Here is a 24,766-nt window from a genome sequence, read left to right as displayed (position 1 = left end):
AACATGACGACCCCAAACACACATCCAAGACGACCACTGCCTTGCTAAAGAAGTTGAGGGTAAAGGTGATGGACTGGCCAGACCTTTCTCCGTACCTAAACCCTACTGAGCATCGGTGGGGCATCTTAAAACGTAAGGTGGAATCTCTTACATCCACCAGCTCCGTGATGTCATCATGAAGCAGTGGAAGAGAACTCCATGTCCAAGAGGGTTAAGGCGGTGCTGGAAAATAATGGTGTTCACACAATATTATCACACATCGTTAGATCAGTTAGATTCTCCACAATTCAATCATTCAATTCATTTAACGGAAACAACGAGCCCCAAAGTCCAATTCTTATAGATTAATAAAATAAAAATTAATCCAGGATGTGAATACTGTTGTGAAGTCCATCTCTCTCTGTCTGCTAACTTCTGCCACATTTCTCTCAACCTGCACCCTGTTGTTGTTTTCATTACGTTGCTACCTTCAAAATAAAAGCGCATAAGCCATCTGTCGGAGCTAGATCAAATGATTGACGTGTAATTGATATTATTTGATCATTTTTATACAAGTAATATTCTGTTTGAAATAAATAAACTGTTTCATATTAGACTATTTCAGTTTTGTGCAAGAGGAATTAAAGGCCTGTCCTATATGGACGTCTGTCCCAAATATAGGCAGGGTCAAATCAGTGATTTTAGTAAATAAAAGCCCGGGCTATTAATCAAAGTTTTACAGTATAACACTTTGGTGGAGATCCAAGTCAACAGCTAAGATTAAATAAAATACTTGAAATTGGTCCTTTCATATAGACACTAAATAAAACAATAACACTTTTAATAAAAGGTTGTGTAACAACTTTATTCATACAAGGCTTCATAAAATATTTGATACTCATTGTAATTAAAGTATGCTACTGCACATTTATGTAAAAGTAAAGCAATATATAAAATAGTTTGAGCAACTATATCCTCTTTATGCGTGCTAAAAGTTTAAAATAAACTTTTATTTGTGATTTTTCTTACAGTGCTATAAGCAGTAAACCCTGTAAGATTTTAGGAAAGTTCACTGTGATGCAGTTCTCTGTGATAAAGTGCTTTTATGAAATGTATTTTAGTTAACCAAGCACTAGAAATGATTCACTTCTCACAGTGTTCACGCAAGTGGTTTGCTTTAGCATGAAGTTTTGTTCTGTTAGCTTGGAGCTGGTTTGGGCTGCAGCTGGCTGTTCAGCAGCGAGGGTTGCCCATTCGGCAGATACAGACAGTTTTGAAGAGCCGACACTGGCAAAAGGCACAGAAATCACAGCACACATTGCCTGGAGATTTACAGCTTCCCCACAAGGGAATGCAGTCAGCAGGAGGAGGAGGGCGCTTCTTCACGCTGAATTTGTTCTGAGAGAGAGAGAGAGAAGCAATTACAATACATGAGATCATACTGTTGTAAGCAAGCAAAAATAAGAACACAGATAAGAAAAAGAAAAAGATATACAGATAACTGCAGTATGTAACTATGGAGAAAATATGAGTTAGGAAAGATGGAAAAGTTTAATGTGTCTTGAGTGGAAATACTGTTATAGCCAGATTGTGAGAAAATTGTAGATGAGTTTCAAAAATAGCAGTACACTCTTGGCTTTGGACAAAGTATATGTGACAAGACAATCTCAGCTGAAAAGGTTGACTTATTAGCTTTTTTTTAACCATCTTACACTCAAGACCATGAGAAGAAAAAGTGAGTGGACCTTTTGAGTTAATAATAAAAATAATTTTGCCTCACAAGGAACATTCATTCTTACTGTTTGATATCTAATAATTTTTCAATAAACATATCTAGCATGATTTCTGAATAAGTCATCATCATACACCTTAAAAAACATTTTTTTGGTCATACCTTTTTTTGTTTCTTTGTTTTCTTGTTCTTCTTAGCTGATTTAGGCAACTCTGAAACAGAACAAAAAAATAATAATTTCACTTGATACATTCCACTGTCATTTCCAATCACAGTGGAAAAGATTATATTTGACATCATCCTACAAGCCTGTCCCAGAGTGCACAGCATCGAACCTCACAAAGACACTTGTTAAAGCTGCAGTTGGCAACAAGTGAACGTACAATGCCAAACCTTCCACGTCTCTCTCTGCAGCTCGTATCACCCTGCTATGCCCCTCCAACCAAACCCGCAGGTTCACATAGCAGCAGAGGAAGCCTCATCCCTCATAGGGCTCGCTCTCCACGGTGAGAGCCTCACCAAGACTCCAGTCCGTCTTGCAACTCATCTTCTCACAGCTGCGACGTCTAACAGCAGGATGAGAAGCTAGTACATCACTGTCCTCTAAAGTTATTCCCCATTTGTCAATACGAGTTTCATGGCAACAAATATAATGAGCCCGAAGCTCTGTGTGGAGAGACGTGTTCACACATGTGTTTTGTACTATACGCTGTTGTTGGCAAAAGAGGGATGGACTGTTCTTTCAGTGCTGGTGATTGGTTCAGCAATTGTGTTTGCAAAATGTCTGAAGCTGTGCTGAAGATATTTAACTTGACCACAAGTGCGGGGAGGGGGGCTGCGCAGCGTGTGCCCGAACAGGGATTAACACTCGATTATAGTCTCCCTCTGGTTCTGATTGGTTATTTTGATTCAGTCACAGTGGATTCTTGCAAATGCCATTAGAAACAGTAGGAGCCAGGGGAACCAGAATTTGTTTCCCTAGATACCACATAGTGACAGTTTCAGCAAATATGCCAAAAAGCTCTGTTTATAAAAGTTACCTGCTGAAAAGTAATTGAGTTTGTATCAATGCATTTGTGGTGGCGCCTGCCACAGTTTACATTGCCACAGTTTAGTTTCTCTAATTAGCTCACTATCTATCTCACATTTTGAGTACCTTTAGTTACCTTTGTACATGATCTGGTGTGGTACCGCTATGCTTGGCCTTTCAAAAAACTCCACAACTATCAGCTGCTCTGGCTTGCAGCCTCCTGCATTTGTGTCTCATCAGGAAACACCAGTATAGCCAGTACAGTACAAACATGACCAGGAACATTACAAATGCAACATTATGAATTCAGTTATTTATAAAAATTGGAGACATTTAAAAAATAAACCCTTCAGTCTGGACTGTGCCTGTACAAGTGAAATGAAAACACTGAATTTTAACTTGCAAACTTACCTACAATAACTACAGGAGGTGAGCCTATCTCAAGGTTTTGAGTCAGAGCGTTAGATACAACAACTCTGTTGGTGGAAAGTCTCTCATCAGGGATCATGTGGGCAGAGCCAAGGAAGTACTCTGTCGCAGCAAGGACAAAGCAGCCAAGTAACAGGAAGGCATGCATCTTTATCTGCAACAAAAGTAACAACAATGGATACTTAGAATTTATGTTTGTTTTGGCAAGTATTAAACTTAGCAGTATCGGCAGGAATTAAAAAACATACACCTAAAGAACTAAATTTTCTTAAATCAGAGAGTGAGTGCTAATATCAGGATGCTAACATTCTCACAATGACAATGTTAACATACTGATATAGAAAGAGGTATATATTTAAGCCAAATTCATACTTTTTACGTCCGCTTGGTCAGTGTGACAAATGCTGTCAATTTGTGACCGCGAGGACTGTTCGCATAGCAAGTACACCGACTGCGCATGCTCCAGATAATGGGGCAATGGAGCTAGTACATTTGTAGTTGGTACTGTTGGACATTGGTGCTTTGATTTGCACATGCTTTCCATTGATGAAACACAGTGGAAAGTTCCAAATCATCCAGAAATCGTGTGCTACCTCCCCTCACTGTGCTTGGTTGGGAATGCAATGAACTCCGGCTGCAGACTACTCCATAGAGCTTGGCACATCTCAGGAATAATCAGTGAAACATTACTACAGTCCAATCTGTTTGCTGCTATACTTTGCTGCAATGATCCCGAAGCGTGGAGCAGCAACCCTCATTTTAGCATGAATGGAACTGTATGTGTGTCTGCCAGTATAAGTCCACAGCTGTCAGTGGAAGCGAAACGTGGAAGGTACTTTAAGTGTGTTAGCATTTATAATTAGAATTAAACACAAGCTTATTCGACAAATACATTTTTGACCTGATGATGATACTAGATGAAAAAGTACGTAATCACCCAAGTAATTAGGATTCATCCTCTAGAGAACATGATATACCAAAATTCATGCCAATCCATCCTATAGTTGTCAAGACATTTTACCCAAAACCACAAATGTTAACCTAATGGTGGCATGTGATGAAAAATCAGGGGATTACTAAAGTTAGTAGTTTTATCTTCTGGACACAATGGATAATTGTATAAAACTGCAAAGCAATTTGTCCATTGGTTGTTGAGATATTTCAGTCTGGACCAAGTGAAAAGACCAACCGACTCACTGACAGACCAGCATTCCAATTCCTAGCACCACACTGCTAAGATGGCTAAAAATAGAGGACTGGGTCAATGGAATAAATTAATAGACATTTTATTTTGAGTTCTTTTACACAATTTTATCAACTTCAAACTGTTAGAATATGTTATCTCTCTGCCATCTGAGTCACAATTTTTCAGGTCAGCGTTACCGTGCTGGGCTGCACATTCTTCCATCAAGTATGTTGTTTATAAATCCCAAAGTGGCGTACGCCTTTTTTAGTGCCTAGTTTATAAATGAGGCCCCAGGGCATACTGGTTATTCTTCAAACCTGACTGAAAACAAAAGGTGATTGTGCCTTTTGAAGTGGAATGGTCTTCCCCATATACGCTTACATTCTGCAGTCTCTGCTGATGCCTTTAAAAAGCAGCTGAAGACTCATTAATTCAAATTGTGCTTTGTCTTGCATCATGCTGTCTAGTGTGTGTAATTTTGTATTTTTAAGGTCTTGTTGCTTATGTTTTGTTATTTGTTTGTTTTTACTATTTTTTGGTCTTATTTTTAACAATTTAATTTGTGAAGCATTTTGTGACATTGCTCTGTGTAGGTGCTATATTAAATAAATTTTACTTACTTACTTAATTTCCTGCATGTCTCTCTGCTCGCCTGCCCTCAGCATTACATAAACCATTTGTATGCTTGGAATTTGGAAGCATGTTTACAGTGACAGTCTGATTTCTGATGCTTTTTGAATTGTTCCAATGTGTGCTGCCATCCGCAAAATCCTCTTAATAAATGCCAGGTGGTGTTTTGTTGAAAAACTAACCAGGCCATGGTGCTTCTTCTCTGTGTTCATGTTTGCTATGAAGATCTTTTCCTTCACATTTATTGTCTGATGACATTGCTGCTACAGTCAGTATTGTCAGTGACGTCATCAACATTCCTGAACGCAAGCTGCCTCAGACACCTTCAAAATTAATACTGATGTTTGGGTGTAGCTGCTGAAAACTGGCAGCTAGAAAATAGAAATAGCTTCTGGTTTGGCTGTCTTGTACTGGCAACAACTGCAACTTTAAATCGTGCATCATTTGACTGGTTGTTTTCACATTTTGCACGATGTGTTGCAGTGTTTTATTGGCTTTGTTTAATATAATAATATAATTTTTTGAAGTGAAGTTGGTGGAAGGGCAGGTGAAAGTTTGGGGATGCTCAAGCTCCTCAGCACCAACAGAGCTCAGGCCTATGAATGCAGATCACCCGATGATGTAATCATGTGTATGAAAAGGGCACAAATGCATTTGGGTCCTCTTCTCAGACATCTGGAGGGAGCTCGGGGAAGAGCCGATGCACCTTCACATAAAAAGGAGCCAGATGAAGCAGTTTCTGGCATCTGGTAAGGATGCTTCCTGGGCACCTCACTTTGGAGGGTTTCCGGACACGTCCAACTGATAGGAAACCCTGGGGAAATCCAACATCCTCCAGGAGGAGCTGGAAGATATTACTGGACGTCTGGACTACCCTGCTTGGCCCGCATGTGGTGTTTTACATTTGGCTCTTATTTTGTCTGTCTTTTTGCCTTTTTCAAATGAGAAAACTCTTGCCTACTTTCCTGCTGGGATATTTAATAATTTACAACATTTAAGTTTCAGTTGACTGAAATCCCATAAATTAATAAATGCTGGGAGTTTTCTATTGTTTTACTTTCAAGTCATATTCAGTTGTATGCTTAGAGATACTTTAATTAAATTTTTAAATGAGAAACAAAGTGGACATTGACCTGAAAACTGAGGTACTTGCAAAACTTTATAGGTAGTAATATCTCAATGCGATTTAAAGGATTTGCATATACTGCTGATCAAAGCCAACTAGTACCTTCTTAGTTACTTCAATGACTGTTAATACTTCTGGCCTTCTGTAGTGCTTTCTAGTCTGCTAAGATCTTTGAATGCTCTAATCTCCAAGTCCACCCACTGATATAGAGCCACTGAAATCCGCTTGGTTGGTATCATATTTATTGGATACCAAAACAACCTGCACAAATGTTGACACAGTTAATCAAAATTCATCTTGCCACATTATTGAAGCTATCTCACTGTAGGCTACCTCATATTGCTGGCTGTTTGTCAATTTCTAGTGGAATAAAACACAAAGATAAAACTGTCACTGTGAGCATGCTACCTTTAGCCTACCAGTTATTGCTAGATTGCGCAACGGTACTACTTCTTTAGTGAGCTTATATTCATCGTTAACATTAACCTAAATCTTATCTCTCCAGTACTGTACTGAATTACACAATGAAGACTCAATAGTCCATTCTCAATGTGCCAATATGTTTTTACAAAGTGACTTTGTAGATGTTACAGTTCCCACAGATGGCACTAAATGTTACTGAAGAGCCATTTGTGTGTCAGGTAACGCTAAATGACTTGCTGTTAGTTATAGCAGAAGGAGAGTTGCTAGTATCACTGTCTGGAACTGCTGTGCTGACTCTGGGACTGTCTTGTCCTCTGCATGTTTGCTTCACAGTAGCAACTGTAGCAACAGTCTGCTAATTCACAATGTTGCTAATGTTAGTTCGATTACTTGCTGTGTTGTTCGCTCTATATCATGGTATTTGTCATGGAATTGCATTTCTCCAGAATCGCTTACCCCACCTTTAATCTGGGTCAGCACTCCCCACCTGTTTGTGTTATTATAATCCAATGTTATATCACATTTTATATTAGTCAAATATTATCTCTGCAGTGGCGACATATTACACAGTTTTATCCAATTTCCCTTTTAATGCCAAAACATACAGAGAAAACATTCATAAATAATGTTTTTCAGTCTGCACAGGAACGTCAACTGAAACAAATTGACCCCAAAGCATCAGTGCTGCATAAAGCAACACATACAAAACTCTGCTGCCTTTCTCACACTGATCAAATGCTAATTAATAGTAATAACTCAAAGCAAAGGGCTACAGCACTGTGTGAAGTGTAGTTTGATCTGCTGGGCAGGGTTACCACTTTAAGGCCAATAAAAAGGTTCAGCCAGGCTGTATATTATTTCTTTCACCTGTTTTTCTGCTGTTTCACACTGTTTGGAACACAAGATAGTCTGTTCAGTCTCATAGTTTTTTTTCTACCTATTAAGCACCAGTGATCTTCATCCAGACTTATTATTGTAATTTCCATGATTATAACTTATTCTGGTGTTTAGTTGTTAAATGTAGTCTCTTGTTTATAATTTTACTCACATCAGGATGTTGTTTAGAATATATTTAATTCACTTCGCTTCCTAGCTTGTTTAATACAATCCTTGTTTTCACCATATTACCAGAGAGTAGACAACATTACGTTAACACCTCTTGTGAAGGAATTTACAACCTGAACAAATTTAAAGGGACAGATGTGACAATCAGTGATTGTTATGCAATGTGAAACAGTGGAAGTAATAACTGTTTTAGTAGCTCTTTATTCAAAATGAGTGGCTGGAATAGTCACCATTTTGCAGCAATTATCTTTGCCATAAATTTGACTATTTCTAATTGCTCTTCCTTTGTATACTTTGCAGGCCACTGTGAAAATCATTGTTCCATTATAATGCACCCTCTGGTGTCTGTTCATCTGTGAATACTGATAAACTAGTGCATCATTGTCACGGATATGTATGGTGAAGCAGGTAGTAGGTTGGAGGACCCAAATGCAGGACACGAAAGCCAGCAGGAACAGTTCAGAAGGGTTTTAATACACAAACAAAAGACGAGCACACTTACAAACAGAGTGGCTGATTGACTGAGTCCAAAACAAAGGCTGTCCAACAGAAATCCAAAAGGGTGAAAACCAGAATCCAAAAATGAGCAGGGTAACAGGGAGACACGGCGAGTAGGGCTGAAGACACGAGAACAAACTGCTACACAGGGTGACAACATTCAATGACCCAACAAAGACAAGACAGAAACACAAGGTATATATACACAGGGACTAATGAGCAGGGCGGGAGCAACACAGGTGAAAGACATGTGACAATCATGAGTGCAAACATTATCTTTGTTTACAAATATCATGTAAGAACCCAGTTTAAAAAGCTGATATTTTTAGTGATTATCAAAGGCAGATATAGACTTTTGAAAAAGCAAGTTGGGATAAAATAATTACATATAAACAGACTGTGGTATATTTTTATTTCTTATATTTTCTGCTGCATTTGTATGCAAATAAGGGAACAATATTTTTTCCAACCTTAAGCTGTTCTATCAAAATATTTTGGATGAACATCACTGAAGATTTGTAAAAAAAAAAAAAAAAATTTATTATAATAATAATAATGTTTAGGCATGTGTGTCATTGTATTTGTATTTTGGGTTTCAGGTAGTGTTACACTTTGTTACAATGACGTTTGTGTTTTAGAAATCTAAAGTCAACTAAATGTTTGACGCTTTGCCTCTTTTAGTTATTCATGGTGAAATAAGATGTTCCATGTTTTTTCTTATACAAGCTGAGGGTCCAATTTTTTTTTCACCTTGCTTTTTTGTCTTTTTTTAAAGTAAAACATAAGATTAAGACCCCTCCAAAGGAGACAATGTTGAAAATCATGGCAAACACAAACTCCACAGTCAACAGTTTTAAACTAACAATCAGCTATACGGGGAAAAGGGCAATATATGGGGATAAATAATATAGCCATGTGACATCTGCTGTAGTGATGGTTAATAGTAGGGATGCACTAATCTCACAGTTAGCATCAGCATGAGTCCGATATCCAAAAACACTGCACTGAAAAAAATTCACAAGTTGTTAATTCTGACAAAAGTCAATAAATTCCTTTTGATATATGAGGAAAATGTTGCAGCAGTGACATATGGAGCTCAAAAGTGTCGTATGTAATTAAAGTATTTATTCACTTAAAGCAATATTATGTAAGATTACTTTTTTTTTTACTGATAACATAAATAAGGGCAGCTGTATAAGTGCATTTGTTATGATTACATTACGATCAAACACTAGCAAGTCGACAGCTTCGCTAACACAGCCAAATATAAACCAAGTGCGACAACACAAGACATAGCAAACCAGCTAATACGTTGTTATTTACTAGTCCAACATAAAGAATACCTGCTTGGCATCTGTCTTGCAGCCTTTTTTTTCACAAAGCTCTCGCCAAAGTCTGGGAGCCTCTTGCTTAGACGCTCTCTTCTCTCTTCTTAGCTTCCTCTATCAACGTCCTCTTCTGTCTCTTCGCCTCTGCCATTAGCGTTATGTCAGAGGAGGCTGCTGAGCCCAGTTATGTTGTCCGCTTGCCCGGCTTCGGCACAACACTGGTGCCACTTTCCACCAGCTGTTATTTTATGGTAGAAAAGTTACATAATGTTGCTTGGTCACTTGCCACTAAGACTAGAAGAAGACAAAGAGATCTGTGTACCTGATAAGCACTGTGTGTGTGTGTGTGTGTGTGTGTGTGTTTGTGTGTGTGTGTGTCTGCCAGTTGTGTTTCTCGCGTGTACGAGCACATGTGGTCAGACAAAGAAAGAATGTGCAGCGGGACTGTAATTTTTTTTTCTGCATATTGTGTATTTGTGTTTAAGGCCGAATCAAAAGTATATTTATGTTTATGTGATCTGTGTAACAGTGCAAAGTTAAAAGGAGTTAGTTAGCATGCAAAGAGTATGAGTAAATGAAATGAGTCTGTGTAAAGAATTACATTCTAACAACAGTTTAGCAGTGGCTGAGAATGAAGGTTACATAATCCCACGTTAACAATGATCGCAAAAATAAACACATCATTATACATTTACAAAAATTACACAGTCCTGTGCTTAGCCAAGTAATGTTACAGTTAAGCTATGTGAAGCTAACAATGCCCAAGTACGTTACCAGTCCGTAAAGAAAGAAGTAGCTTTGGCGTGGTTAGCTGGCAGGGAAGATTTGTTCAGTTGCAGTATTTCGCTGTACAGAGATACAGATGAGAGGGTCTGGCCACTCGTCTGTTCTCCTCAGAGTTAGCCACTGGCTAACTGAGCTCTTTGCAGGATCTTAAGCAGGACTTGTAACGGCAGTAATATGAGTTTGCTTGCATGTCTGTTTCAAGCAGGCCATGCTCCGAGGCCGCTGTGCTGTTGGGTTGGCAGCTCCAGCCGTCACATCCAGAAGAGGAGCGGAGGAGAGGGAAAGAGAGCAAGAGAGCGAAGCGGCGTTGTGCAGCAGTTTTTATCAATGAGATGATTTCTGAGGTCACAGGTCAATGACCAATCGTAGCTGCAGCTGGGTCTCTAGGCTGAATTCACACCTCTGTGTGACTTTCTGGAGTATTCGTGGTGAACTGAGTTCAATGACTCATATGATAAAAGTTAATTTATGAACACCTTCGTCTGTGAAGTCCCTGTAATCCCAACATACTGACAATACCGAGCTAGCTTCTTCAAAAGATCTCACATTGTACATTCTATACTTTTTACATCTTCATATAGCTTATAGAGTCATGTTGGTGTGCGATGCAGTGCCTTAAAGCATTACGTTGTTGTGATAGATTTCATGCCTGGGATTCCAGTGTTTCATAGTGCAGTAGCAGGCACTGCAGGCGCGTAGTGGCAATGACAAATGATTCTGAAGCGGTTATTTTAAGATAAAATTACTACATAGTGTTGCTTTTAGGGATTTAACATTCTGAATAATTTTTCATCCATGACAACTTCTGAATCAACTGTACATGACTTGAATCCAAGCAGACCACAGTCAGTATTCTTTGTGAAAAATCTCTCCTTACTGCACTTCTAAAGCCTGTGTTTGATACTTGAAAAATAGATTTTGGGTGGAGTATCACTTTAAGCATTAAGCAGTTCCTTTGAAAGCAGCGTAGGCATTGAGCAATAATGTCAGACACATTGTATTTGTGAAATAGCACCTCAATCCACCTGGAGACGTCGCCTGCCCAGCGTCTGGTTCAACTTTAAAGTGTCAACAGAGTATCAAAGTGGCTGTTTTTCATGAGGTTTTGGAGACCACATTTTAGAGCATTGATCATTTCAAAGCGGAATGATTTAAAGAGGTGAATCAATGAGAGAAAACTCAGTGGGGAAGTTAACAAGCAACAAAACCATGTGCAGATGTGAGGGCAAAAAATGTCTACAGTCGCTCTACATGCTGCTGTCCAGATATAAGATGTAGACTGTAAAAAAGTGCAGAGAGAAAAACATATTATATCATTACAGAATTTAGACAGAAGAAACATTAAATCATCCCTGGTGATTTGCAGGTTAATGTTTAGATAAACTGTTTTAAAACGGTCATTTAAATGACCATATTTCAGTGTGAAGCAAGGCCTAACTACATGTTAAAATACAGTCATTTATCTCTACAAGCTTTCAACCTACAAATCACGAAATTAACTGGGATGCAAAATCTTTTGATGTGAATTGAATCTAAATTTAATTCATCAGAGGATTTTCACCTCAATCTGAAATTAGTTAAATGAGCAAAAGCTGCAGAGAATCTCCTTTAATTTCGCCACTCTGTGATGAAAAGCTTGGAAAGCTTCACATTTATATCCAATATTCACTATGATTGGCTGATTTGATCACGTCATGTGCATGACCACTGAAACTCTGTTGAAAATGTGTATATGCCGTCACACACGGTCTTCAGACATGCAGGGCAGCTGACTATGAGCTACAAGAAAGACCTTCATGAAAGATTCAGGAGAAGTCCCCTGAGAATACACATTTGGACATTTAACAAGAAGCGGAGCAAAAATGAGAAATAATATTTTGGTATGCTGCTATTTTACAGCAAAATGCAGTCTTTGTTAAACTTCAAAGGATACAAAGGAGCGCATTATGCTAACAGCAACAATCCAGGACAGGAAACAAACAACATCAAAAGACACCCCATATCACCTAAAATTACTCTCACGGGGGCTGTGTGAAATTAGTAATTGTGACCCAAAATTTCACGTCAGGAAGCACCAAGCGGCAGCTGTGGGACATCTGCAAGGTCAGAAAAATAAAATGATTCTCTTAATTTTCTGTTTCTTGAGTGAAAAATACTACAGTCATTCATTGGACCTCTGGTGTAGTGGTTATGTGGTGCTGAATGGAGAGCTCCTGTAAAGTGCAGTTTACACACATCTTATAAATACTATAACATTTTATTACTGAAGAGTTAATGATATTAAAGGAAATATAGTCCTCTTTCCATGGTTGAATGACATGCGTTATTATTGCTGCATTCTTAGCTTGTACTGCACTAATAATGTAGTAGTAGTTGTTGTAAATTCACTGATGGTGGTATCCTCACTCATGAATATGTATTTCATGTGAGGTGACTGGATTTGCATATGTTGTATTTGACAGCCTACTACTGAAAAATGTTGGCTGAAAAAATATTTCTTCCATTTGGCTTTGACTGAATAAAAAAATAAGTTTTAGTTTCACAGCAAAAACCCAAATTAATGTATTTTAGAATATGTCAATGATACTCAAAATAAAACATTTCATACCTCTCTACAGCATTTAGAAAGCAACTAAAAATGGCTGAATGTTAATTCAGGCATTACTATTCGAAACTCAACAGCTTTACATTTGATCTTGAGTGAATTATGTAATTTAAGAACCAATTAAAGGTGCAGTGTGTGTGAGATTTGGCTAGATTTTAGCTTAAAACATTCAAAAATGTCATGTCAAATACATCTATGTATTCTGTTGCAGAGATAGCTACTGAAATTAGCATGCTAACATGCTAGCCCTGGCCCGTCCTGCGATGTAATACCCCTTGTGCCTCAAGAGACGATAGTGAGTCACTGCAGTGTCCAGTCTGCCCTCAGTCCAACATGAGGAGATGAAAAGTAAAGCTGCCCTGAGGGCTTGTCAAGTTACGCACTGTGGCGATAGGTCTGACTAAGTTGAAGGTAACTTACAGCCTCCAGAAACACAAAGATGGCAAAGAAAAGAAGTGATATAAAAAGAAACAAAAGTAATAAATGTTGGCGTGACTTTCCACTACTGGAGACAGTAAAGAGATGTGGTTTGATGATGAACTTCTCTTTTAGATTGGAAAGTAACTTCTAACGTTGTTTAGAGAAACGTATCTTTAGTGCAACTAATGACACAAACCATACTGAAAACTAAAACAAACGTGAAAGTTTTATTGAATTTTGTATATTCCTTTTTTATTCTTTCTGCTGTTAATTAATAAATGGATTTGTTTTGGATTTTTTTTAGAATTGATGAAATTGTACAGACCCAGTAGTAGACTGAAAAAGTGTCAATCAGTTCAACATATTGGCATTACTGTTAAGAGATGAACAATGGAAGTTTGGGAAGTTTACTATACATTTGATTATTGCGAGTGTCTAAATGTGTACAATCTTGAACAGTGTTGTCTCTGCAATTATTAAATTATGCAATTCTTGTACAACACTGCCCCTTATTTGTCTGGAGTATGTGGCCAGGAATTACATATTGTACCCTAACACACACACAAACAAAAAAATGATTTTTCTGCAAGCCTCAATTGTAACACAGTACTAGATGTATGTATGCGTTTGTGTGTGCATGTACAAATTAAAGTCTTACATGCACTAAGCATGACACACACACCAGCCCCCCCCCCCCCAAAAACAACTTACTTTTGGCAAAAATAGTTTAATTCTAATAATCCAAAGTAAATGAGATTCAGCTAATTTGAAAATTGTAAAACTTTTACAGTATATTAACTACAGTATGTGATTTCTTTTTTAGAAGAAAACTGTGGACACAATCAAATCAAAAAACCTTTCTCCCCTGACAATCACATTTTCTGTTGGTCAGTTTATTAGCAGTGTGAAATACCATATATAAAATTATGTTATTTTACCAGTCTGACCCAGGTGGTCAGATGGGGTGTTTCTGGCCACACCAAGACAAAACATCTTACTTGCACCAGGTAGAGATTATTCCAAGGAGCTCTGTACTTTGTTGAAACACACACACACACACACACGCGCGCACGCGCACGCACACGCGCACATGCACACACACTCATAATTTCTGAAAAAACATGTCTAGGAAACTGTGTTGGAAGTGGAGGTAGAATAACATCAGAGCACCCGAAGGCCTGGTTCTCATTTTGAAATAATTTTCAGTAATTTCCATCACCATGGAAGTTGGCAATAAACACATGGGGTTCCTTTTTAAATTGATCTTCTCTGCTGTAGAGGATGCTGGCTCCACTTTCACACACTGGCCTGCCTTTTTTGCTTGCTTTTTCAAAAATCTGGTTTAGGACAGCAGGAAAAATACGTCAACCTGCAATTATTTTTTTTCATAACTACAGAAATTAGCGTCTTAAAAGGCTGTGACTGAAATGGTGCTAAATAAAAACACAAGCAATTTTAACATGAGTTAAATAAATAATTGCTTTAATTTACAATGAAATAAACGTATTGGAAACCAGGAACTAAATACTGGGACAATGAAGACAGAAAAGAATTAACAGCCAGTATCTGAAAATTATACTAATGTTTCTACATTCTAATGATTCTGATTCCTGTTTCTAACAGATAAAGACAATTAATTAAATTTAATCTACATTCAATTTTATCTTGACTTGTTTATAATTTACATTGATTGTAAACACTTCGTCACATGTATAAGTGCGTTACAAATAAAGCTATTATTATGATTATCTTTATTCTTATTATTAATTCAAAACAGTTCAAACACTTTTTCATTTGTTTTATCCAAAGACACAAACATCTGATAATGTTATACGGGGTCTGCTGTTTTGAGATAAAATACTAGCTTCAAAATATGTTAACCTAACAAGACTAACAGGACTGTACTGAAATGTAAAAACATTTTAAAGGTGTACACTAATCATGATCATGACCTCGCTGTTACAGGACAGTCTTTACATAGTGCTCATAGAAGTGCTCATAAACAATGTCGTTTGTCAGTGCCTTTAAAAAATGACCCAAAAAACAGGCACGTCTCGCTCACTTTTCAAAGTCTTTGTTTTGTTCCGCCACACTTTTACAGTTTCAGTGTGATTTGCTCAATTAAATCTCTCCCAACAGTGACTCCTCTGACAACCCAGCTGCCGAAATACAGATGTTAGAAGATTGTTGAGTGTTGATTCATTCATCTAAGGTTGCCTACAATAAATTCTGCTGGCCTTGGGCTTTGCCTCTAAGTTTACATAAAAGTGAAGGTTAGTGGGACCCTAGGCAGCCTGAGAGGAAAACTGCTGTAGTTCTATGTATGGGTAATTAATAAAATAATCTATGTTTTTATTTTGTGAACATTCTCCTAAAATAACACTATGATGGAATATTAATCAAAGATAAAAGATAAAAGTTTCTCTTTGTAGTAACTGAAAATACAACATAATCTATCATCAAGATATCAAATGTAAGTCGCTTTGGATAAAAGCATCTGCCAAATTACTAAATGTAAATGTCAGGTCTCTATTATAATAATATAGTGATTATATATTTTAATTTAATTAACTACAATGGTATTGTATGTGTTATAAAAAGAACTCGTGGTTTTCTGATTAAGGTTTGTTTTATGGTCACATTTGTGGGCTATCTTATTTAAAGAACTGAATTATTCATGTCTCTTCTTCACCACATAGCTGTCTGCAGTCCAGTTTAACCATCAGATCTTATGTGTCTCTTTGTGGCTCTGTTCAATGTGACTGTGGACACAGATAGAGAGATCATCATCATCTTCTGAGTGGGATGCGCCTTTCAAAACAAAGCTCTTAAAAAAAAATAAAAAGATTCCACCAAAAATCTGTATTTTAATAATCAAACACTGTGGTCTAGAAAGAGTTTTTGGAAAAAGTTAGTATCTTGCTCCTTCATGGAGGATGGCAGCAGTAGTCTGCTTAGATTGACAGCAGTTACAGTGGATAACAACAATACAATTTCACAACTAAGTACAATAAAATTGTCAAAATATCCATAACATAAACACACGTTTCCACTGTTGATCCATGTGTTCCGCATGTACCAAGCACTCAGTGAACTCACTGAATATAAAGCATTTGTCACCAGCGCAGTGGGTTTATCAAAGCTTGTTTGGTGAAAACAGCTGGCTGCTGCAGCTGGAAACAGGTAGATGAAAGCGGTGAAACTTAAAAATTATAACTTTATTTGTCCCCTTGGGGAAATCCATTTCTTAACATACAGTAAATGTCCATAAAACCAAAACACGGAGCTAAAGAGGTTAGAAGTTCAGTAGAGCTGCAGAGTAGCTGATATTCTCTGTGGGTTCATCACTTCAACCTCTTTCACATTACAGACACTGATGCTTGGACAAAAATTGTTTGATGGAGCTTTGAGTTTTAATATTTAATATTAGAAATAAAACAGGCAACATTAAATAACTGTAAAGTGTGTGTAAAGTATCCATGAATGTATCCATAAGTTCAGTGGCACTGTGAAAGTTTCTGGCTCAGTTATTCAGACGCATCTCTGGGGGACTATAAAATATCTTTTCAGATTCACATTTTCAGCCAGAAAACCAGCTGAGTGTGAAAGTTGTTTTACCTGAAATAGGAAAGCAATATTTGCAAAATCTTGACATTGGCTCATCAGAGATTGTATTTCTTGGAAACCTTTAAATCATTTGGATTTTCAAGGGAAGCTGAGGTCCAGCTTCAGTTTTGGTGTGCGTCGAAAGTGTGTAAACCTTCTCTATCACAGTTTGGTTTAGACAACTGCTAAAAGGAATGCATTAGAAAACATAATTAAGACTGTATCTATTATTTTCTAATTCTGTTCACTTCACACATCTCTTAAATTAAAAAGCTTGACCAGAAATGTTTTTATTCTGACATAGTCTCCCATATTTGAGGAAATGCTGTTTCGAAGGAGAAAGCGACAACTTTCATTTCATCTAAGTGGCTTAAAAAACATACATTTGGAGAGACTGTTTGATTCTTTAACGTACTTTGTTTTTATCGTATTGTTTTGTTTGTAATTATTGGTGGTATTTCTCACATCTTGTACTGTAAACCATTGACACTTTCAGGTATATTTTGTTTTTATTTTACATTTTATATTTATGGTATATTGTATTTCAGCATGTTATATTTAGATATGTTATTTGTCTGCTGTTTTAAATGTTGAATGTCTAGCACTCCAAGCTACCATTTAGCTAGACAATCTTTTTATTGTGTTGACATGAGTTCAAATGTTGTATGAAAATCTTGGATATATTTTATTAAGATTTTATTTACTTTTATGGTACACTAATTTTAATTTGTATTTTCTGCGCATTTATTGTGTAATTTAATGTGTTTTTTTTTATCACAAACAATATTAGTTTTTTTCATAAAACCCATATAGTGACTAGCATTGCCAATTAGGTAAGGTTTTAAATTAAATGAAACATAAAAACCAATAGAAAATAAATAATAATCCCCACAGACTAAAGGGCAAAGCTCCAGATCCCCTACTTTACGATCAAAGAAACCACTGGAGAAGAGGTCAAAGGTCAAAGCCTGGATAATACTCCTGTGTGACTTAACCTTTGCATTTTGTTCCCACACAAGAATCTAAGAACTGATGAGGTTTTTTTTTTTAGTCAGTTATCTCTGTTGGTCAGTGAGACAGTTGACGACAGATGTCTTGCGGATTTGGGGGGGGGGGGGCTACTTCAGAAGGGTAAATCAGCCAGGACAGGAGTTTTAAATGTCATGACATCTGGGGCTGCTCCACACTGCTCACCATCTGTTAATGGTTCCACAGGTAGACATAAATTATTCTAATCAGCTAAGTATTTGGGAAAAACTGAGTTTTCTTCTGTAATTCTGTAAGCTTTCCACAAAAAAAATGAAACATGTTCCCTGAGGTTCCCTTGCAATTAAAATACATAAAAATCCTCCTGTTTTTTAAAGTAAATATACTAGAACTTAAGACACAGTAATGTTTGTGACAAGGATTTTAATGACAAGATGCCACAGTCAGCTTCATGATATCCATCATATTATGGCAGGCATCCCACTCTACAAACTGTTGATATTTTATTTCTCACATGCAAGATTTCAAACACACACAATAGGGTGGATCTGAGTTGGACACCATTTTAAAAATAGAGCAACAACTGAAGGGGTTTCATCTCACAAAGTAATGTGATATAACCTTTATATGCCATAAGTTTCATGCCATAACGCACAACTAGACACTTCAAGACAATACTATCAGTGCAGAAATGTAACAACAGGCAGTTTCCTGGAGATACAATATGTCTCATTATCTTTTCTGTCACAGCGGGTTTGGAATCACGAAAGGGAGAAGAAACGGATAAAAGTCGTAATGGCGAGGAGTGGAACTCACAGAAAAGAAAATTATATAAAACAGAACTGATAACTGGAGTGATTCATTTGTTGCTGCGGTTTTGACATTAAGGGGAAATCAAATATGTTTGCCACACTCCACGGAGCATCTATATCTTCATATTTACAATGCATTTACCATTCAATAGTCTGGGCCATTGTGTCAATAAGAAGTCACACTTGTGACCCATCAGCCATTTGCCTGTCTTAGTGTTTCCCATGACTGGAGCATGAATGGAGCCAGTCTGTGTGATGGTGAAGCACATCAGAAGAAGTGGACTGACTAGTAAATTACACTCTGCAAAAGGTAATCTCGGATAATTTCACTGATGACTGTAATTGCTGGCCACGGCAGTGAGGTCATTGAAAATGAAAAGGCCTATTAGTGGACAGGCTAATGACACTGGTCTTTTTAGAACAGGTGGGCCAGTCCACCATTCTTGTGTGTGGCTCATTAATAAGACATTTACCAGAACAAACATTACATAAAAAAACACTACAGGAGGCACACAAATTACTAGTATATATATATATAGTATATATATATAGACTTTCCATTGTCACCAAATCCCATGAAAATACTAAACCCAGCAATGTGTTAGTCCTTCTCTGTATATTTTTTCTGCCCTGCCCTGTCTGTAGTACCTCATGCCCTTTCAGTACGGATCACACACACGCACACAGACAGACACACACACACACACACACACACAAAATCAGCAGGGTCTTGTATCAGTAACACAAATAAATAAGCTATCATTCTAAAATTATTACAAAACCTACTGCATGTAAAAGGTACTTTGTATTTGTCACATACACACACATGTAGCAAGATTCATCCTCTGCATTTAACCCATCCCTGTGCAGCGCCCGGGGACCAACTCCAGATCTATTTCAGTGTTTTGGTCAATGGAACTGACTTAAATGTTTTTGATGGTGGGGGAAACACAGACATGGGGAGAACATGCAAACTCCACAAAGAAAGGCTGGGACGACGGGGGTTTGAACCCAGAACTTTCTTGTTGTGAAGCCACAGTGCTATCCACTGGTACACCGTGCCACCCAATTATGTAATAACCAGGTTAATACAGTGCATGAAAATGCGTTGTCTAGTTTCCTGCGTAAACCTTTTTGTTCAGAGTAACCTGATTTCTTTGAAAACGTTCTGATACACTACCATTGTAACTTAAATATGGTACTCAGGCATTACCGCTTTGGGGACTTTCATTTCCAAGATCACAGTAAAGGACTGAATTTTGACTGAAGTTTCTATAGCAGAAAGAGTAAGAAGCAGTGCTAAGTGTTTCACATCTGCTGATCTGGAAATTGAATCTTAAGTTGTATTTTTTTTAACATTTAGCAGCAGCTACTTTTAAACATCTGTTTTTGTTCATATGGTGTGTTAATAATGCCTGGATGGTGCTGCCTTCTGATTCTGAAAAAGCCTTCTGATTTTCATTTTCACCTCAAGGCCTCAGGAGGATGAGAATATAGATGAAAAGCACATTTCTGAGGAAGACTTCAATCAACCATCAAGTTGCTGATTGAAATTGTGCTGTTTACCCAGAATTCCTCATAACAAACATCAGGTTTACAGCAGTCACTAACAAAAAATGACACATTGTGTTTAAGACACTGTTCAACGACCATTATTGTTAATTATGCCATTTCTACAATATGTTCGTATCATTAATTATTATGCATTTAATTATATATTTACACTAACTACTTTATAACACTGATGTTTTACAGCTAAACCCTTAATTATATACATATATATATATATGTAACTCATATGTTCTAAGAAGATTTTAAGAATTATGTGGCATTGTTTTCTAAACTGAAAAATGTTTTTTCATTTAATCAAGATTCAAATCAGCAAATGGAGATCAACATATGAGCTCTGAAAAAATCACATCATATCATTAATAAAGCACATATTGTTTGATTTATTATAATACTGACTTTCTGTAAAACTTTTGGCTGTGGTTTTACAGAGGTTACAGGTCATAAAGGCTCTTTAACATTTGATCATCCTTTTAAAACAGTATAGACATTATTGTGGAATTATAAGTACACTTTTAAGACAATATTAAAGATAAAATGTTATACATGTTATATTGTGCTATGAATGTTATGATTGTTCATGACACAGGTTTCATAAGAAGTGTAGAAATGTATTTCAATGCAGCAGCTTCGACTTCTGTCCAGAACTTTAAGGTCAGCAATCTGCTATTGATACTAGAATAAAACTTGATGTTACTGCTAAAACTCTTCTCCCTCTTTTAAATTGACTGTGATCGTATAGTCGACAGATGGAGCCCTGACAGCGTTGGTGATTTGCTTTAAACTCAATCAGGAAAAATACGGTTGTGTTTTCTGACATTAATACTACCCATGTTGTAGGAAGATAAATACAGACGCGAAGAAATTAATTTACTTAAACTGACATTTACAGCAGAAGTTTATGTAAGTGGCTACGGTGCTCAGTTACAATTTACAACCTGATCAACCTTGTTCCAGCCTTTTCTCATTGTGATTGAGCATAAACACGTCGAAACACTCAAAGTCACATCACGGAATCAATCCAAATATTGGAGACATTGATCAAAAGTGCTTAATTTCAGTTTATCAGTGACTAATTTGTTTTTTAGTCATTGGGCCCAGATATATATTTTAAATGTATAATGTACATTGTACCCACTGCACTTTACAGGCCACAGCTAGGGAAATCCTTTCAAATCAGCTGGCACAGAGGGAAAAACTGTTGAGGAATTTTTAACATGCTCACAGAGGATGATTTCTACTAAATTCAGCTTTTTTTCTCTGACATACAGGATTAAGGCATGCGAACCATAAAGGAAGTATGTTGTGTCTCGACGTGCCTTTGCATTGCTCAATCGATTTCCTGGAAGTGTTCGGACATGACAAGATAGGATAGAAAACTGTATTCCTCTTACCTGTTGTTCCTGGGCCAGCTGTCTGTCACGCTCTCTCTTTCTTGCTTTCTCTTGGTTCTATAGAGTGCCGCTCTCTTTCCCCCTCTTTTTCTTTTCTCGACCCTCGTCTTTTATTTCTCTGCCTCTTTGGTCCACAAGTCACCACAATCCTTTCCTCTCCTCCCTCCCTTTTTCCACACTTCACCTCTGATTTTGTCGGGGTTTTCTCAAAGTATCTTCTTTTTTGCCTTTTTTCACTTCTTCTCTCTCGCTGTCTGTTTCCCTTGTCTTTGTTTCTCTCCTTCTGTATAAGTTTTTCTCTTTCTCCAAACCTCCTTTTATCCCCCTCTCCTCTGTTTCTTCTTTTATCCCTCCTTAAGTAGCAGTACCTTGCCCTGCTGTAGATAATGAAGACATACTGAGAGATTTGTACTGGAGGCGGGACTAGCACTGCAGTGGGTTGGGGGATGGGAAAGGTCAAATTATACAGAAGATGGACAGACGAATGTGAACCAGACCCTCCTGTGTTCTTGGCTTTGTAGCTTGTATCAGAGGCCGATAATGGCCTTTTAGGAAAATCCTCCCTTATTTCCCTTTAACTAGATCTGTCTGTGACAATCAGTTATTTATTGATTGTATAATGTATTGTCCTTTTCCCTAAACCTGTGGTTATTTCTAGTTCAGTTTGTGATTTCCTACGTTTCCCAGAATGCCACTCTGGACATGCAACATGAGCTGTGTTCCAAACAACACTCTAGCTTAAGTCTAAGCAGGTGTTTAGTGTATTCACACTGGAAAAGTGACAAAAATTGGGATCCTTAAACAAGAGTCTACAGCCATACTAGCAGCTCTGTGAGGCTGTAGTTAAACACAGGTGTGCTTTGAGCTAAATGCTAACGCTAGCATGGCAACATACTCACAATTACAATGTTAACATGCTAATGATTAGTAGGTATAATATCACTTAAAGCCAAAAATGTAAATTTGTTGGTGGCACCAGAGAAAATCGGTCTGATAATTGTTAAGGTATTTCTGTCTGGAACAAAGTGGTGGACTGTCAGACCAACAGACAATAAATGTTGAGCTGTAGATGAATTTAAATGCTTTTCTTTTTCCAGCAATCATAGTGTTCTTACCTGCTGCCAGAAGACACATCAGTCTGCCATAAACAGACTGATGGTTGGTAAGAATGCCTCTGAATGTTTTCAGATCAGCTAGACAATAACTAAATAAATAATCAGATGGCAAAACCACACAAAAATTTTTTTTTAAAATAAAATATCAAAATGAATGACCTCTATATATAGTTATACTGTAGCACTTGAAAATGCACTGATGAAAGAAAATTGGTAAATGTCTTATAACTATAACATGGCTCCAACTGAAAATGGACAAACCCACAATGTGATTATGTTAACAGATTTGTGTCCCAAGAACATCAATAATACCAGCACACACACACACACACACACACACACACACACTTCAAATCAGGTCTGGCTGAGCTCTTCTCCAAACATTCAAATAAAAAGGTTTAAGGGTCACTTGCAGCACGGTTGGATCACTGATTAAAATCAGCCTGGTCTCCTGTTCGTGTTTCAGGTCCCTTGGGAACCACAAGGTGCACTGACTGAACAAAAAATTTACTTGTCTTTTAAAAAGATATTTTAAACATAATGGAGTGTTTCCAAAAATCATCAATACTTAAGATGCTTGGCGATTTGGAAGGGGTTACGTTGCTTAAATAGTACTGTCAACACCAATCACAAATATAGATCAAATGAAAATGCAGTTTATTTTAACCCTTTTTTACAGTTGGAGTGTCTGAAACCCCAAACATTTTCCTTAGCTGACTTCTGAACCACATTATCAGTTTAACATCATGTTTAAAAAGCAATTCTCAAAAAATTGGAAAAGAGTGTTCTTGAGTGGTTAAAGAGTGCCTGGGATCTCTGGGAGCCTTAACAGAGCATTAGGGTGAAAGATTATTTGGAATATAAAAGCTTGTGCAGCATTTTAAAATCTACCCTCACTCTAACCCACATCAACTCTGCTTATGTCTGCTGAGTCTCCTGATCTCTCTCTAGGTCATGTAACAAAGGTGAATAAACCCACCCTGTGCATGCATGTTGAATCAATGTGCCTTGAAATTTTTGGCAGGCTTTCATTTCCTCTCTCGTGAATAATCACATTTTGGAATGAAACCCTTCAATTGTATTTCTATTTTTAAAAGTTGTTTTTCATAATTGTTTATATTTAATTTGTTGTCAAATCAAACTCGGCAGGGCAGTTTAGAGCTTGATCTAACAAGAAATGAAGTATAAACAATTTGGAAAGTGGGATGTCTACTTTGATTTTCATGAAAGGAAAACTAACTTTGTTATTTAAGTTATTTGCATTAGAGTGTTAAATGAGAGTGTTAGATGTTAAACTACTGTTGGACTGATTTAATTTAGTAGCCCCAAATTTGCCAGAAGTGTGTCGTCTTTTAAAGTTACCTCATTGACTGGCGGAGATAACATCCTCAGTTCTCAGGTTCCTGGGTCTGATGTCAAGTCAGTTGGGTCAAACAGGAGAATTATGGAGGCTTGAACTTTGACCTCTTCTGTGGTTTCTTGGCTCGTAAAGTAGGGGATGTAGGAGGTGAACTTTATTCTAAAGTTGGGTTGTCCACGGAGTGTGGGGACTAGTATAATATAATTGACATTCACAGCGGAATGTCTTGACAGAAAAGTTGATGAAATTCAAAAATTACTATGAAATTTTGTACATTCATCCTCCATCATCCTTTGTGTACCACACATATCTGCACAAAATGTCCAATAGAACACAAAAATGTTTCATTGACTGGTATTTATTCATATTTAACCCTATGACTATGCATATGCCCCAACAAGTAGTCCATTAAGGTCCATTAATACAGCTTTGAGTATTCCTGAGTGTCTTTGTCATCATTTGAACTGATTATGCTGCTGGAATTTCACCATTGGAGTATACTGTAACTGAAATACTGTTGCAGGAAGAAACTATAAACTTTTACAGCCATCATTCAAGCCTACATGGCTGAGTGGTTGATATTTAACGTGTGTATTTTGGTTGTTTAGTGTGGGACTGAATAGCTGGGCGATCATAAAGTCATCTATTGATCTATATCTTTTTTTCCACTCTGAGCTTCACTTTGG

At 37.3% G+C, this 24,766-nt stretch overlaps 1 protein-coding gene across 1 annotated transcript; it reads right to left on the bottom strand.

Moving 5' to 3' along the window:
- Positions 1-823: 823 nt before the first annotated feature.
- asip1 (agouti signaling protein 1) lies at positions 824-21,925 on the bottom strand. Its single transcript, XM_046076603.1, has 4 exons — positions 21,606-21,925; positions 3,153-3,324; positions 1,874-1,923; positions 824-1,377 (listed from the first exon to the last, which is right to left on the bottom strand). The coding sequence occupies exons 2-4, from the start codon at positions 3,316-3,318 to the stop codon at positions 1,213-1,215; spliced, it is 381 nt and encodes a 126-aa protein (XP_045932559.1). The 5' UTR covers positions 3,319-3,324; positions 21,606-21,925; the 3' UTR covers positions 824-1,212.
- Positions 21,926-24,766: the final 2,841 nt, after the last annotated feature.

This window comes from Micropterus dolomieu, linkage group LG18 (genome assembly GCF_021292245.1).
Source record: "Micropterus dolomieu isolate WLL.071019.BEF.003 ecotype Adirondacks linkage group LG18, ASM2129224v1, whole genome shotgun sequence".
Taxonomy (NCBI): domain Eukaryota; kingdom Metazoa; phylum Chordata; class Actinopteri; order Centrarchiformes; family Centrarchidae; genus Micropterus; species Micropterus dolomieu.
Note: the sequence above shows the minus strand (reverse complement) of the source record. Positions and strands in the feature narration are given on the sequence as shown.